A 16,990-nucleotide genomic window follows, 5' to 3' on the forward strand; every position below is an offset into this window, starting at 1 on the left:
GTTGTGCTATGCAGTCCTCTGTGTCACTTACAATCTTTTTGACTTGTAGCAATTGGCTATATGGGAGGTTTCTGAGTAGACTGGGTTGGTGGAAGCTGAGACAGTGTAGAAGGTTATTGCGGTCAGTGGATTTGCGAAATAGAGAAATGCTGTAGCCAGTTATTTGTTTTTTGACAAGGACATCCAGGAAAGTAATAGTGTCATACGAGGTCTCTCTTGTGAACTGGATGCGCTGATTGAGGTATTCAAAAAAGACAAAGGATGCTCTAGTGCCTTTCCACACTCCAAAAATATCATCAATGTAGCGCGTCCATAGACGGATATCCTTGTTCCATTCTTGTTTATTCAATACATTGTCCGTCTCAAACTTGTACATAAAACAGTTGGCATATGTGGGTGCCATGGTGGCCCCCATCGATGTCCCTGATGTTTGTAAATAAAAATGTGGTACCCGGAAGTCAGGTGGCGGTCAAATATTTCGAGCCCGGCGCCAATCCGCTGGTTATAGTTACCGCCAGACACATAATGAGACCCAATGTGTTATAAGTGTATGTGACGCTGTTGTCATTTTTTCTTCATGCCTCATTTGCCCTGCCGTTACCGGTTAAGGGGCGATGAGGGTGGAGTGGCGATATGTGGGTTGGGATAACAGTTGCTCTGTCTTCTTTTGGCTTTAATTTCGATTTGGGTTTCCCAATTGGGATTTTGGGCAGTCCAAGTGTTATTTTTAAGACTTGCTGCAAAATGAGGTCTGGGTGCAGTTAGATTTCCCAGGTGAGTGAAGGGAAGAGGTCATCGTCATGCGACTGAATTAGGGGATTGAAGGAATGTCTCCTTAGCTTCTTGCATCTTATCCCTAGGGAACAGAGAAGGTGGCCCTGTTGAAATGGATGGGGCATCTCTCTGATGATCAACAGAGAGGTGGTTCTTGGGCCAGACTTGGCCTTTGTGTGAATTGGATCCTGTCCCCAGGGAAGAGGGAATGTGATTGCACTGACATGGATGGGATTTGAAGTTTGCATGGCTCTATTCCTTGCCCGACCCCCATGTTCCGATCATGGGGTAAGGAAGGGGCACTCTGGGATGGGGCATGGTGACTCTGGGAAGGGGCCGGGCATTAACTCTGTCAAATTCATCCAAGAGAAGAGTGACTGGGACCCAATGAGCGGCCACTTGTATAACATCAATACTTGCCCCTTGACCTGCTCATACTAGGCTGGGCTATTGGTCTTGGAAGGAAAGGGTCCCCATACTATTTATAGCATAGAAACCTGCTCCTCTGAAGATGAAGAGGTCAACTTATTTTGCAGCATCAACACATTCCTGTGCCCTGGCCTAGTTATAATTTAAGGAGTGCTTACAATGGAATTCCGTCCTCTTGACAGCACTAGGAGACAGAGTGGTGCCTATCTCTTCTCCAGCACCCTGGCACTGAAAGGAATCAGAGTGACATCTCTATAATTTTTCTGGCCTCAGAGGGGAAGACCATGATGTACTTATTTGTACCATGTAGACGATGGGTACTTCATATATCGGTTGAAGAAAGTGATGTGGATATCATGAAACATACACTTCTCTCTTCTTGATTGATTTCCAGGACATTCTGAGGCGTAACTTGGATGTGGAGTCCTACTTGGGCACAAATCAGACAGGTAAATGCAGTACCCTTTAACATGGCAGGGGTTAAACCTTTTGCGTTTTATCAAAGCAGGACCTGATAAAAAAAGACTGAAGCATTCACAGATTTGGAAGCTGCAGATCTAAGCATATGGGAAACAAGAAATTACCTCCCAGTGGCACCTCAAGAGAGCTGTGCGATCTCTACCAGTACGGCTCCCTTCGGAGGCACCATACTGCTACTCTGCAAGAGCATATTGCAGGAAAAGCTATTAGCCCCAGTCTGATGACTGGAAATATTTTTAGCTAAGGAATTTGGTAGAGGAATTCAAGAAAGGAGCTCTCTCGGTTTGGTAGCCATGATTCAAGAAGAAGTATTTTGAGCATGGTCTTTGCTGGTTCTTTCATCAAGTAGAACAAGATGTGGGATTAAAGAAAGCGCAACCTTGACTACTAAAGCTTAATGTTTTGTTAGCACATTCATGAGTGATTTCTTAAGAGGGAATAATTACTGTAGGCTTTGCATTAGCAGACTGGTCCCAGTCTGCATCGCAGTCATTCCTGTAATAGACCAATCTGATTGTGAAACCGTCCCTCATCTTCCCTCCCCTCCTTCAGGAATATAGAACTAATAAGCTTTAATGCCTAAATTACAGTGAGTGGCAATGGTGGCTTGAGTTCTGATCTTCCGATCCTATTTCTCTTTTTTTTCTTCCTGACAACGTTTTCTGCGTTTCTGTCTGGAAGCCTTGCGTGTTGGATCCCAAACTGGCAAAGATACCTCCATCAAAGGCTTAAGTAACAAGTAATCATCTCCATCTACATAATCCTTCTAGATGTTCCTGGTGTAATATAGTTTCTTCCTTACCATCTGTGAATTCATGATGCTCTGGAGCTGAACTAAAAGTGAATTCTCACTATGGCCTAGGTCCAAAATACCTTCAGCTATCTGTCCGCAAACACCTCCCCTCTCGAGCTCTTCGCTACTCTAACTCCCCTCAGGGTCAGTCATTTTTAAAAGAAACGAGCTGGGGGTAGATCTCGGTCTGCGGCTGGGGCCCCCTTTTGAAACAGCCTCCCTACCACTCTAAAACATGAGGAGAAACATCTCTGGTTCCTGAAGCACCTGAAGACCTTCCTCTTTGCTTCTGCCTTCGCTCACCCTCTCCCCTGCTGATCTTTTCTCTCTGGGCACCGTGCACCTGGCCAACCTCTGTCCACCGGGCCCAGGTACCAGCTCACCCTGCCACCCTTTCGCACTACCTCCGGGCCACCCCTTGCACTGGGGTCTGTATCTGTACCCATACAGCCTCCCTTTTTCTTCCTACACTTATCAGACTTACCATGTTTGCTGCCTTAAACCCAGCACTTGCCAACGGCTGGCTGCACTACCACGGTTTGTTGCCTTTATTATTATTTATCCGTTTCTCCTTTGCTCGGCACTCCACACTTCTCCTCCCCCATCCATGCACTTTTCCTCTCACCCTCTCCCATGCACTTGCGCATTCTCAATGTCACTGGGCCTAGTAAGATTGTCGTTTTGTTCTCCCCTGTCCCCCTCCCTTGCACTGTTGTGCTCTGAAACACTTGTGTACGAGCGTGATAGAAATAAAATATCAATAGCTGTCTCTAACAATAAGGCTGTCATCTGTCCAGACAACTGGGCTATCACTGGTTCCCTCTATGTCTAGGTCTCTAATGACGTCCAAAGCTCATGGGGCCATGGGTCACAATTCTCTCCCTTCGCTCTCATTCCTGCCACTTGGGGGCTTGATGTGGGATTTATTCCCTATTGGACTTTCCTTCCGAACCTTAAGCCAGTGCTGTGGTGATTTGGGAGCACTAAATCCTTATTTTCCAAGTCACATCCCTTCCGGATCCATTCGAAGTGTTTGGCAGACAGTAAGCTGTCTTAATCAAAAGACTATGCTTCCCAGATGCCTGGGCCACTGCTTCAGCTACACCCTTGTAGGACAAGGTTGGGTGGAGGTTAAGCAGCACCTGTGCTGGCAGGTGCAAGTAAGCAGCACACCTGAGACGTGTGCTTGTCAGCCAGTTTTAAAAGCCTCCGTTTGCTTCAGTCCAGCACTGGTCAATGATGCAGTCTTCCTGTTTGTGACAGGTGCCTTATTCCTGGTCCTTTGCTTAGAATCTAGTTCCTAGTTTCTTATTTCTTGATCCCTGGATTTTGAATTTAGTGGGTTTACTAGCATTTTTCTGCCTCCTGGACTCCCTTTATGTCTTCCTGTTTTGCAGTCAGCACTTTCCAGTGCTTTCCTTTTCCCATGCAGCCCGGTTTGTTTTCTTTGTTCCTTTGACTTTGCCCTATTCTGCAGTTTAACCTTGATCCTTTAGACATTTTCCATTTACAGATTTACTATTGTGTCCCATTTCCTTGCATTTGTAATTCTGTTTTCCCTGCTCATGGTCCTTTACTTTCTCTTAGAGTCTGTTCCTGGTTTCCCTTGCACTTCTCACCTTTGTTCTGTATTGATTGTTAGGCATTGCCACAGGAGCTTGATGCAACAGCACACTAAACCCAAGTTTACAGAAAATTTTATAATCACTATTTCTACTTTTTCCTTGTCATGAGTCGTGTAGCGTATCAAGTTATCCTCCCTTTGCTGTTCTAGCCTTTCTGTGACCCTGTTTGATCAACAGGGTTCATGGGCTTCACTGATATTTCAGGTAGTATTTCTCATCCTTTTCAGTATTGTCTAAGTTTCCTCATACAATATAAGGGTGTTAGCTCACAGATCCTGTTGTTGCTTGTCCTGTATGTGGGCTTAGCGGTGATAGTCCCTGTAACAGCAATTGTGGGAAGGGAGCATGCAGACTTTCTGTGTTATCATAAGGAGCTTCTAAGTGCTTACAACTCACCCCTTTTAATATATGACATGCATTACTTACCGTAATGGCATTTCTGGTGATTGTATCTGCTTAGAGTCACATGCTGTGCATATAGTCTGACATCTAGTGGTAATCACAGAGTATTGCGTCTCGTCTTTCGAGGATCGAAAGGGGGACGGCGATACAGGCGTGCTTGTAACACTATCCCTATCATGACGTGTAGTGTACCCAAAATCCCTCATGCGTCGAGGTCCTTCTGGTTGTGTTTTTTCTGCGGTGAGGGAGCCTATGACTATCGTGAGTGAGTACAGAGAGAGAAAGCCATGTTCCTTCTACTCCAAGAGGGTAGGAAGGGTGGGCGCATGTGAATCTAAGCAGATACAATCATCAGAAATGCTTTTACAGTAAGTAATGCATGTCTTCTGATGCTTGTGGATCTGCTAAGAATCACATGATGTGCATAGACTAGCGAGCAGTACCCAGAGATGGTGGTGCTATTCCCCGTGTGATCTTGTGCACATTTCCCTTTCCATATCCACTGCTATTGTCCTCTGATGACACAATGGGCCTCATTCCGAGGTTCGCGTTAAATCACTGACTTTACCGGCATGGCGGAAATACCGTATCCGCGTTGGTAGCAGGGCGTAATTAGCACCATATTCCAACCTCGCGGGCACGAGTTTTCCGCCATGCCGGTAAACCCCCTAGCGCCATACCGGTAAAGGGCGCGTCAAACCCCTTACCGACAACAACCGAGACGTAACTAACACCATCGCCCTCCACCTAGTGCGTAAATAGCGGTGCCCGTAATTAACGATGACCGTAAATTACGGGCACCGGTAAAAACCGCAAACGGAAATTACGTCATCGAACAGGAACGGAAGCATCATGGCGGCCATCTTTAAAATCACAATCCATTGCAATCCTCCCCATACAGGACTCGTGGGCATATTGGGATAGGCAAAATAGACTCCAGAGACCAGCATCATGCCAAAAGCATTGAAAAAGGGTGCTGCGCGCATCAGGAAGGAGAAATTCTCCCAGGATGAGCTCCAGGTACTCGTCGATACTCTGCATGAACATGCAGAGATTGTTTTCAGCAGCGACATGCGCAGGCCCACCATCCTCAGGAAGAAGGAGATATGGGAGCTGGTCTCGCAGAGGGTGAGCGCTGTCGGAAACACCCCCCGCAGCACGACGCATTGCCGCAAACGCTGGGATGACCTCCGTCTGAGGGTGCGGGCCATCCTCTCAGCAAACCGCAATCTGGCCCTAGAGACAGGAGGAGGCCCAGCCTCACCCATAAAAATGATGCCCTGGGAGGAAACATGTGCAGAGATGATGGGCACAGAAGCCATCGAAGGCGTTGGCGATATGGATTGCGGTGATCCTTCATCAGCTGACGCAGGTGAGTGCCATGAGTGTAAACAGTACATGCATCCCTAATGCAAGTCATCGCCAAGGGCTGGTCAAGCAGTCACATCATGTTTGGGTAAACCCCCCCACCCCCAATGATGCCGTATCAACTGGGACCCAGGATGATGTCAGGTGCAAGGCTGACACCCATATTGGGCATGCCACACAAAAAGCTGGTCAATGTCAGTCACCACAGTACTCCGCCAACATGAGTGACCCTGCCGACAGTATGCTTTTCCCATCCAAGCAAAGATCACAGTCCCACTCAGCACCCTAATGTCACCAAAACGCTGCTATCCCATCGTAATACCATTGTCTGGAAGTAATTCCGACCCCCAGATCATTGCTCATGCTGTCTCTCTCTTGCCCCCCACAGGCACCGGTCATGAAAGTGAGGACCAGGAAGGCCCCCGGACAAGTACCTCCTGGGGCACAGGCAGGGGACAGCACACACCTGCAAGCAGGAAGAAGGCACATGCCACACCACCTGCCCCAGCAACCCCCATGGAGGGTACACAACCCCCATCCGCGTCCCTGGACATGCCTGCAGTTCTGCGGGACACATGCCCCACGCAGCACCATGAGGAATCGAGTGCGTCAGGGGGGAATGCTGTGATGTGCATCCTCGATGTGCCAGGCAGCACATCACCAAACACCATCGACAACGTGGAGGAGCCCAATGACTATGTACAGAGCCCAGACACTCCCTCGTACAGCCAGGTTGCCCATAGCGACCCTGGGTCGAGTGACGGCCCAGGGCTCACAGGCGAAGGGGATACACCTGTCTGTCATGAGCCCACTTCCCCTGCAGGAAGTACTGAAAGTCCTGCAGGCACAACAACACGGAGCCTGCGAACCACATCGCCCACATCGGCTGCAGAAACAGTGCACTGCCAGCACCTCACGGCCATGATAGAGGAGTTTCTCCGGGATAACCTGGAATCAGGGTCGGTGCTACATAATGACCTTCAGGCCCTGGGCGAGATCATCAGTACCAGCACAAACCGCATCTGTGACATGCTTGGCAGGATTGCTGATGCCCTGGAGGCAGCACCCCCCAGACCACAGCCCCAGCAGGAGGAGCCACTCTCCCAGAGCTCCTCCACGCAGACCAGCCCGGTCCGTAGGTCACTGCGCACGATGCGCCGGAATGGAAGGGATGCCCCAGGCTCTGGCAGTGCCCATTGACCGTGCAGCCACACACATGTGGCCAATGCTGCACTGATGGGAACATTGTGGGGTTGTTGTGGGGGGAGGGTGAGGGGGTTGAGGGTGTGTGCGGGAGTTGGGGGGGAGGGTGAGGGCGTTGAGGGTGTGTGTGTGGGAGTTGGGGGGGAGGGGGGGAGGGTGTGTGTGGGAGTTGGGGGGGAGGGTGAGGGGGTTGAGGGTGTGTGTGGGAGTTGGGGGGAGGGGGAGGGGGGTGAGTGTGTGTGGGAGTTGGAGGGGGGTGAGGGTGGAGGATCTGTTGTACACGTTTGGACATCATCATACAATACACAGTTTGGTCTATCCTACAATACAGAGTGGACATTCATTATTGTGCATGTGCCTTTTAATGTCTCACAGTGCATGTAGTACATGTATCCCCACACCCAGTGCCCAATGCCCTGTCATCCTCACCCCCTCAGCTGACTTGTGATTCAGAAATATTGCTCGATCAATGCTTGTCGCACGGAACGTCCCTCCCGTGCATCGGCACCATGTTGCTGTTCTGCCATTCCTTCCTCCACCTCCTCCTCCTCCTCATCATCATCTGGTGGCAGCAGTCCCACGTCAGGGGGCAGTGGCACGTTCCGACGGATGCACATGTTGTGCAGAATTACACATGCCATGGTGATCTTGGACACCTTCTCGTGGCTGTAGATGAGGGCCCCACCCGACCGGCTGAGGCAACAGAATCGTGCCTTCAGAAGGCCGAAGGCCTGCTCTATGACCACCCGTGTACGGGTATGAGATCTATTATAGTCCTCCTCGTGCCTGTTTTGGGGGTAGCGGACCGGGGTCATGAGCCACGGTTTCAAAGGGTAGCCAGCATCACCTGCATGAGAGTGGAATTAAGGTAAGTGTTAGTACATTCATGGTGGGGAACTGTGCTAGTCTTACATTGCAGCGGGTGATGACTGGCCATGCACACATGTCCCTGGATACAGTCAACCAACCCATTACTGGTCCGGCCATGTGTGCTGGCCAATGGAATGATGGAGGGGGTAGCTTCTCCCCGATGGGTCATGGTGCGCACTCATGTCTTGTTGCATGTGCATCGTTAATGCATGCAGCAGTGTTGGACTGCATTAATTGATGACTTGCATGAGACCTGCTGTAAGGGTGTGTTGGTAGCATAGCCTTCATTCAGCACTGATCCCTATCATGGTGATTGGCAGCTATCCTATGGAGGTGCCGAACCAGTCACACGCAGTAGGATCCCTGTCAGACTAACCTCTATGCACTCCCATGGATGACTGTCCTTTGTGTTGAGATGCAGGAGTCAGCGACATGGTGCTATTGCAATGCATGGTGCACGATGGCCTTACGGTGTGTAAGGTCCACCGATGCGTGGTGCATGTGTCGTGGTCTTTGGCCAGGGTAACTGTTTGTCAGGTACCATTAGGCGTTGGCTCGTATTCACTACTGTGTGGTTAGGTGGTAATGTGGCGTGTCATGGGGCACAGTGTTCTGTGAGGTGCATAACGTACAATAGCGTTGTCATTCCCTCCCGGGTGGAGTATGCATCCCCCCCTTTCCCTCCAGGGAGGAGTATGCATCCCCCCCCCCTTTTCCCTCCCGGGTGGAGTATGCATCCCCCCCTTTCCCTCCCGGGTGGAGTATGCATCCCCTTCCCCCTTTCCCTCCCGGGTGGAGTATGCATCTCCCCCACCCCCTTTCACAGTGGGGTATGCTGACAACCTACTCAGAGCCCCAATGCACTGCCATGGCCCATTATGGTTACTCACCAAGCAGCCAGGTACGTTGTCCGGCATGTCGGCCCATGTAGCGTGGTAGTGTTGAGTTCCGCAGGACCAAGGAGTCATGAGTTGATCCGGGGTACCGAGCATTGCATTGCATTGTGTGATGGCTTTACTGGCATTGCACACCATCTGGACGTTGATGGAGTGGTATTGCTTGCGGTTGCGATACGGCACCTCCATTGCATGAGGAACCACCAATTCTACGTGGGTGCAGTCGAGGGCACCTATGCAATTTGGCATGCCTGCAAGTGCATGGAAGGCAGCTTTGGTATCGTATCTCCTGTGGAGTCCGGGGGAGGCATATGTAGTCCCTTCTGTGCTTGAGGAGGACATCCAGCACTTGGTTGAGTATCCGGGAAAATATTGGCTGTGAAATGCCATGCATGTGCCCCACTGTATGCTGGTAGGTGCCTGTGGCAAGGAAGTGGAGCACGGACACTACCTTTAGTAGAGGGGGGATGGCAGTGCTGATTTCTATGAGGCTCACTATGTCGGTATGTATCAGGGCCACTATGGTGGTTATGGTGTCCCAGTCAAGCCGGTACAGGGTGTGGATCTGCTCTGGTGTGAGGTTGAAGGCGGTGGCTCTGATGCAGGGAATTGGGGGCTGCCGGCGTGGTAATGGTGGCTGCACCGGTAGGGCATGCTGGCCCTGTCTCACCCTCCTTCTCCTCCTGTGTATCCTCTGTGGTGGGGGCTGTGGTTGCTGTTGTCGTAGTTGCTGCCTTGCAAGCAGGGCCTCCAGCTCCAGGAATGCTGCTACAATTGGTATCATCTTGGTGTGGGAGGGGGTGTGGTGTGTGTGTGCTCCTTTTGTGCTGTGCCAGACTCTATTGCCTCCACCTGTGCTGATTGGGTGCACCTGTTCCTCTTCCAAACACTGATCAGGGTTGTTAACACCTTCCCCGCGATGGCGGTATTAACGCCATGGCGGTAAGGTACTTTGCGCCCTTGTGGAGGACGTTATTTCCATGTTCGCTTTGCTTGGAATCGGAGATGGTTTACGCCTTCCCCTTATTTTCGCGATGGTGTGTCGGGCGCGCGACACTGGTCCGCTATTTACGCAATCGTAGTTTACGGTGGAGTAAATAACGGTGTGGCGGGTCAGAATGGCCCGTAACAGTAAAGGAAGTCGTTATTCCTTTACCGGCCTCGATTTTCCCTTAACGCCGGACTCGGAATGACCCCCAATGTTCCTCAATGTTTTTTTTGTCAATCTAAAAGCAATGCTGGTAATAAGTTAGGGAAACGACAAGGATCAGGTCTGAAAAAGCAAAGGAGAGCAATGGTCCAGATTCTAGTCTAATGGGAGAAGAGCATGTTTGCGTTGGGGATGAGGCAGTGGAAGCAACTCCAGAGGACAAATTATTAAATCCTGGACGAGCATTTGTTGACTGAACACTGGTGGGTCACTGTTGGCTGCAGTATCTGGGGAAACACTGAGTGGGACTTGATTTGAAGAAAGCCCATCACCCCTGCATCTATCCGTCTCTCAGTGCTAAGCTTTCTTCTCTTTACTGTCCCTAGAGTGTGGCCTGTGATTGTATTTGAGACTGTAGAAATTCTATGAGTAATTGACCTTGGGAGAGTGATATTATATAACCAGTTATTTTAAAGCACAGCTTCTGCCATCTTTCGGCAGCCCCTTAGCACTATGTCCTGCAAGAAGAGTGTGGTGGAGAGAATTAATAGGAAAAGGGGGGTGCAGAAAGTTGTGAATGCTCATGCATGCATATCGAAATAAGCCAAGTTGTGTGCTAGTCAGCTTCTAAATACTGGGCTTAGCAGGTGCCTGTTTACATCAGTGTTGTTTTGATCCCAGTCTGTTACTATGAATCATTTGTCCCATGGGTCTGGATAAAGTAGAAATGTGTGGTGCAGTGCAGTCAATGTGGCAGGCATGGTGCATTGTGCATCTGGAGCATTTTTAACAGGTACGTTGCTGGAGTGTGCGCATATGACATATCAAGGATTACCTGTCACATGGTGAAAATTGAGAGTTCATGTTAGTTGAATGGGTAGAGAGTCAGGAAGTCAGAGTGCTGTAAAACATGGTGGTAGAGTACACATAAGTAAAACCATGGGATACAAATTAGTATAAAGAATCCAGCAGTTCGAATACCTCATCCTCTCAAGAGCCAAACACAAAGGTTCAGTTGTCTGTTACTGGTATAAAGCATCCCAACACAAATCTGTCTTTGAAGAACCACCTTGCAAGGAGGCAAAAGCATCTTCTCCAATAGAACTGAAAACTGTATTCTCTAGGTGCAATAGTAAGCAATCAAAATCATTAAGGCTCTGCACTGCTGCAGTTCTCTCAAGACCAGCAGAATGACCAGAAAAATTGGCACGGCATATACCACCTTAATGTCTCAAAGAAAAAGTAGGGCATGCCTCAGATCTCTTGGGCCATAGCTCCCTCGAGTTCAGTAGCTTACACTTAGTGTTCACACCTAAAGCAAACAGATGGACTAAGAGGAAAGCCCCACATGGAGAAGAACACCAGCTACTGGTGCCAGACCCTCATCCATCCTGACATTTTGCTTTCTGAGGAGATGGTGTGCTCCAAGTTGAGCCATGTTTCCAAGCATCCAAATACACATGACCCATTACTCCACCACCTACACAAGCTCCCATTACAGTACTGAAAATGATGCCAGTGGTGCAGAGACTTCAAGCCAGTGCTAGACCCCAACACCAGGACAGTGAGAGAAGTAGTTGTACCAGCTTCGATAATACCATCTGCACCGGATCACAGTCATTCTTTGGAACCAACCACAAAGGGATGCACTGGTAAATTGGACTCTAGCCTTGCTAACCAGCAAAGGAGCAGTGGCTGTGTAACCAGTATCTGGGTTGTGGTAAAAGGGAGGACAGGGGCCTGCTTAAACGCAAGCAAGGTTAGCCTCAAAACCTCCCAATCTGCTTCCGTTTTATCAGTGTGGATTGAAGGCGGGTCTGTGGCTCACATTCACCAATTTTAGAGGGGAGGCATAAAGCGACAGAATCCATAGCATCAGTGGCACAGTCCTAAAGGAGACATTACTTGCAGCATTCGTGCTGATCCGACACTGATATCTCCTGGACGCCCTCCTGAAATGGTTTAAAACACATCTTGGGAGGGAATATTGCAACAAAAGGATAGCAAAAAGATTGTAAGAGGATGTTTCGAACCATGTTGTCTGTATAAAAAACTAATAGTTACTCACCGTAGTGATTAACATACACTTAGTCCATAGTACCCTTTACTACTTTTCACATGGATCAGGTGATCCTGACAACACACCCCACGTTCCTACCTAAGGTAGCCTCCGCTTTCCATCTAAACGAGGAGATAGTCTTATCTATGTTTTTTACTGACCCTAAAGACTATGCTCTGAGGGAGGTCCCATGCAGTATGGGAGGACGGGACGTAAGAGTAAGTAAGAGGTGACATGGCTTGTGTACCTCCATGCATTTACACACTAAGAGGGCATCATTTCCGCTAGCTCAAGCAGTACCGACACTAACCTAAGGTGGAGTCACACAATGCCCCCCTAATGGATATGCAAAAACTTTCCATAACACACTTCTACTGTAAGGTATTTCAAAGGATGGCGTTTATGAGGGGGAATGGATTAATCAGACACAATTTTGCAGGAAGCTATGCTACTGTAAACTAAATTGAGTTGTAGGTAGACCAAAAAAAGACAAGTTGTATGCGTGGCAATTTTATAGGACCATATTTGTGTAGAAAATGTGTATTTACAATCAACGACACCAAAATCTGCCTTAGATTTTCTATTACGTTTTATTATAACACTAGAGCATCAATTAGTGTTAATACATAACAAAGCAAAGTTTAAATGCTCATTTAAAAGCATACTCCACCAATAAAACAATTTTATAATCTATGTAAAACAATTCAGCTAACTTACTGTAGCAGCTCCGTTGACTTGAACCGATTTGCTAGCCATATGAAAAGTGGCAGAAAGCCGTTCTGAAATCTGCATCTCTCTCTGTTTTTCCAAACTCTGAGAATCACTGTACAAAGGTAAAAATATCTGTATGAATATGGGAGTGGAAAGAAAGTTTAGAGCCAAGCAAGGAAAGTTGTCAAGCAGGTGGTCAGATGCAACACTGCAATCATAAGAACACAAATCATGTAAAGTTGTAATTTACAAAGATCAAATGAAGACCATTTGGGGAGGTGTGCAGACAAGCTCTAAGGTGATGATGGAAAGGGGATGGTTCAGTGGATTCTCTGAAATCTGTCTCCTTCACATTTTCACTTCTGTTCACCTAGTACCAGCAAAGAGCCAGAACATGAAATGCAATTATTGTAAATTGGGACGGGCGGTACAAGTGACACCATAGTGATTCATTGTTTTGCTGAAGAATGGAAATAAATCAAAACAAGCAGGAAAGGCCAGACACACACACAGCAGCACTACCAGTGTCCAAGCTCAGGAGACTTCCTTTCAAGCCTACTGACTTCCCTTTGCTAGTCTTTTCCCTCTCTGTTCATGCCTTGAGAAAGAGGGTTAAGCAGGTGGGGTAAATGATTGTATGGGTCCTTGGAATAAAAGAGTCACTTAGATAATTAAACCAAACTTACTCCAGCACTGGTAACTTCTATAGATTCACAAGCATTTTGAATATTTTACAATGTCAAAGTTTGAATCCCCTCAGCAAAAAGGTAAACATTTTCTCATAGCAATATATATATATGTTAACATTAGGTATATGCCCTACAATAAAGCTTTTTCTGAGGCAAGTGGGGTTTGTTTTAACCAAACTACTTATGAGGTCCTGCTGACCACATAAGTCCACCCAAGTAACCTCACACATCAGAGTCGAAACACATGGATTAACACAACCTCACTCTGAAAAGGCTGGTTGGGGTGCAGTGAATCCACAAGATGAACAAGTTACTCTCTTACCTGGTAACGTTCTTTCGATGGGATGGTCCGACGACTTATTCCATATCTATGGAAATCTTCGGCGTCTGCGTCCTGCGTAAATGACGTCGAGACGCCGCCCGCGAGGACCTCCTCCGACGTCACTGGATGTTATAAGTAAGACGCACGACGCCCGTAGCCTCAGTTGTAGTTTTTTCCCAGAACGTGTGGCACCAGTCGTCTGCCAGTCTGACACACAAAGCCTTGCGGAAAAGTAAGCTGCAATCGCATAAGAAATTCTGTAGCAGGGAAGGCAGGGAGAAAGCGATATGGAATACGTCGTCGGACCATCCCATCGAAAGAACGTTAGCAGGTAAGAGAGTAACTTGTTCTTCGAGGGGATTGGGTCCTCCGACGTATTCCATATCTATGACAGACTCCCAAAGCAGTACCAATGCAAGGAGGTGGGAAAAGAATTTAGAAAACAGAAATTTAGAATGCCCAATCAAATTGCGGGGTAAAGGACCGCCTTGCCAAAGGCCAGATCCTGCCTACGGATGGAATCGAGGGAGTAGTGACGTACAAAAGTATGTACCGAAGCCCAGGAGGCTGCATCACAGATGTTACGAATAGGAACACCTCTCTGTAGGGCAGTCGAGGCAGCCATACCTCTGGTAGAATGGGCCCGCAAGCCGACCAGTGGGTCCTTACCCGCCAAGCGCTAACACTCAGAGATAGCCAGAATAATCCAGCGAGACAAAGTCTGCTTCGTCACAGCTTGGCCCAAACGCTTTCCAGCGTAACCAATGAAGAGTTGATCGTCCACTCTGACCCGGGACATGCGTGAAATATAAAAGCTTTACGCTCTCCTAGGATCAAGCCTATGGAGCCTCTCCTCTTCCTTACTAGGATGTGGAGGAGGATAAAACGCCGGAAGAACAACCTTCTGGCCTAAATGAAATTCCGATACCAACTTCGGAGGAAAGGAAGGACGAACTCTAAGGACAACCCTGTCCTTATGAAGCACAGTGAAGGGTGGCTTAACTGAAAGTGCCTGTAACTCACTCACTCTGCGAGCGGCAGTGACCGCAACCAAAAATACAGTTTTAAGAGTTAACAGTCTCAAAGGGCATGAATGCAAAGGCTCAAACGGAGCACCCATCAGAAACTTGAGAACAAGGTTCAAATCCCAACCGGGCACCTGGAAAGGTGATGGAGGGAACACATTAGTGAGCCCTTTCAGAAACTGAGAAATTAAAGGAATTTTAAAATAGGAACACTTCTCAGACGAGCGCTTGAATATGGACAGCGCCGCCAGGTAACCTTTAATGGTACCCACTTGCAAGCCGCTGTGGGCCAAAGAAAGCAAAAAAGACAGAACCATGGGAATGTCACATGCAAAAGGATCCGCATTCTTAACCCTGCACCAGTCGCAGAACTTACGGCAACGGTACAGGGACTTTGTTGCAGGCCGTCTGGCCGAGAGCAACACCTCCATCACGTCTTCAGGGAGGTCCCAATCCATATACCTCAACCTTTCAGAAACCAAGCGTGAAGGTTGAGGGATCTGACCTCTGGATGGAGAACCTGACCCCTCCCTCCCGTGAGAGCAGATCATCTCGGTAGGGAAGACGACGTGGAGGGCAGATGGACAAGTCGAGAAGGTCCGGGTACCACGTCCTCCGGGCCCATGCCGGAGCAATGAGGATCATCCGGGAACCAAACCTCCATAACCTCTGCAGTACTTGCGGGATGACGGGGACTGGAGGAAACGCGTACAGCAGTGGGAATGACCATTCCACCACGAACGCGTCTCCTAAGGCTCCTTCTGGAGGAAATTAACACGAGCAGAACCTCTCGCACTTCCGGTTGACACTGGAGGGGAAGAGATCCACGTGAGGGGTCCCCCAAAGGGCGAAGATCTCCAGGAGAATCTCTTGAGCCAACTCCCACTCATGAGAGATTGCGCTCTGCCTGCTCAGAGCGTCCGCCGTCTCCGGCCAGATGAACTGCCGAGATCGAAACTTCCTGCTGGATTGCCCAGAACCAGAGCTGCATCGCCTCCCTGCACAGAGGAAGTGACCCTGCCCCCCCCCTTTTTGTTGAGGTAGTGCATGGCCACCGCGTTGTCCGTCAGGATCAGGACATTCTTCCCTCGCACAGTAGGCAGGAAAGCCTTCAGGGCTAGCCTGACGGCCCTCAGCTCCAACAGATTGATATGAAGTCTGGACTCCGACGGAGACCAACGACCGCTGACTGTCAACTCGTTGGCATGAGCTCCCCATCCCGTGAGGGATGCGTCCGTCACGATCGTCACCTCCGGCCAGGGTAGCCAAAATGGAGCCCCCTTCATCAGATTGTCTTCGACTGCCCACCACAGAAGGTCCTGGGCGGCCGAGGACGGCACCTGAACAGGGTTCGACAACCTGCCGAAGGACTGAGACCACTGGAGCTGGAGTACCCATTGCAAAGATCTCATTTGCAACCTGGCCTCTGGCACCAGAAGAATGCAGGACGCCATGAGGCTGAGCAACCTCAAGAACTCGAAAGCTGGGAGACTCAAGGCAAGCTGAAACTTGTGCACCATCTGCTGAATGTAATGAGCCCTCACCTGGGGAGGAAAACACTGCCCCAGGGACGTGTCGAGCACAGCTCCGATGTACTGGAGCCTCTGAGTTGGTGTCAAATGGGGCTTCTTTAAGTTGAGGGAGAAGCCCAGCTTGTGGAGGGAGTGGCAGGTGACCGACAGATGATCCAGGACTTGCTCGGGAGAGCGCGCCCTGATCAACCAATCGTCCAGGTAGGGGTAGACGTGCATCCCCCCTTTCCTGAGGTGCGCTGCCACCACTACCATGAGCTTGGTGAAGACCCTCGGGGCGGAGGTCAATCCGAACAGCAGGACCCGAAACTGAAAGTGCGATCGCCAACCGCGAACCTCGGGTACTTCTTGTGCTTTGGAAGCATCAGCACATGAAAATAATCATCCTTAAGGTCGAGAGACACTAACCAGTCCTGAAATTGAAGGGCCTGGAAGACTTGAGAGTAACCATCTTGAACTTGTCCTTCCTGAGGAGTTTGTTCAAACCGCGCAAGTCCATTATGGGTCTCAAACCCCCATCTTTCTAGGAAATCAAAAAAATAAGGGGAATACCATCCCTTGTTCCTCTCCGCTACAGGCACCAGTTCTATGGCGCCTTTCTCCAGCAGGGATTGAATTTCCTGCGCAAGGAGCGGATCCGGACTCTTCAAAGAGAGATTCCC

General features: G+C 49.1%; 1 protein-coding gene across 5 annotated transcripts in view; it reads right to left on the reverse strand.

Annotated features, from left to right (window-relative positions):
• LARP4B (La ribonucleoprotein 4B) overlaps positions 1 to 16,990 on the reverse strand; it is a 2,592,412-nt gene that overhangs the window by 203,630 nt on the left and 2,371,792 nt on the right. For all 5 annotated transcript variants that reach the window (XM_069648004.1, XM_069648003.1, XM_069648001.1 and 2 more), the window contains one exon: positions 12,767 to 12,872. In XM_069648004.1, coding sequence (XP_069504105.1) covers positions 12,767 to 12,872 — 106 coding nt within the window. The remainder of the gene's footprint in view (positions 1 to 12,766; positions 12,873 to 16,990) is intronic.

Source organism: Ambystoma mexicanum, chromosome 2q (assembly GCF_040938575.1).
Source record: "Ambystoma mexicanum isolate Mex_15411 chromosome 2q, UKY_AmexF1_1, whole genome shotgun sequence".
In the NCBI taxonomy this organism is placed as follows: domain Eukaryota; kingdom Metazoa; phylum Chordata; class Amphibia; order Caudata; family Ambystomatidae; genus Ambystoma; species Ambystoma mexicanum.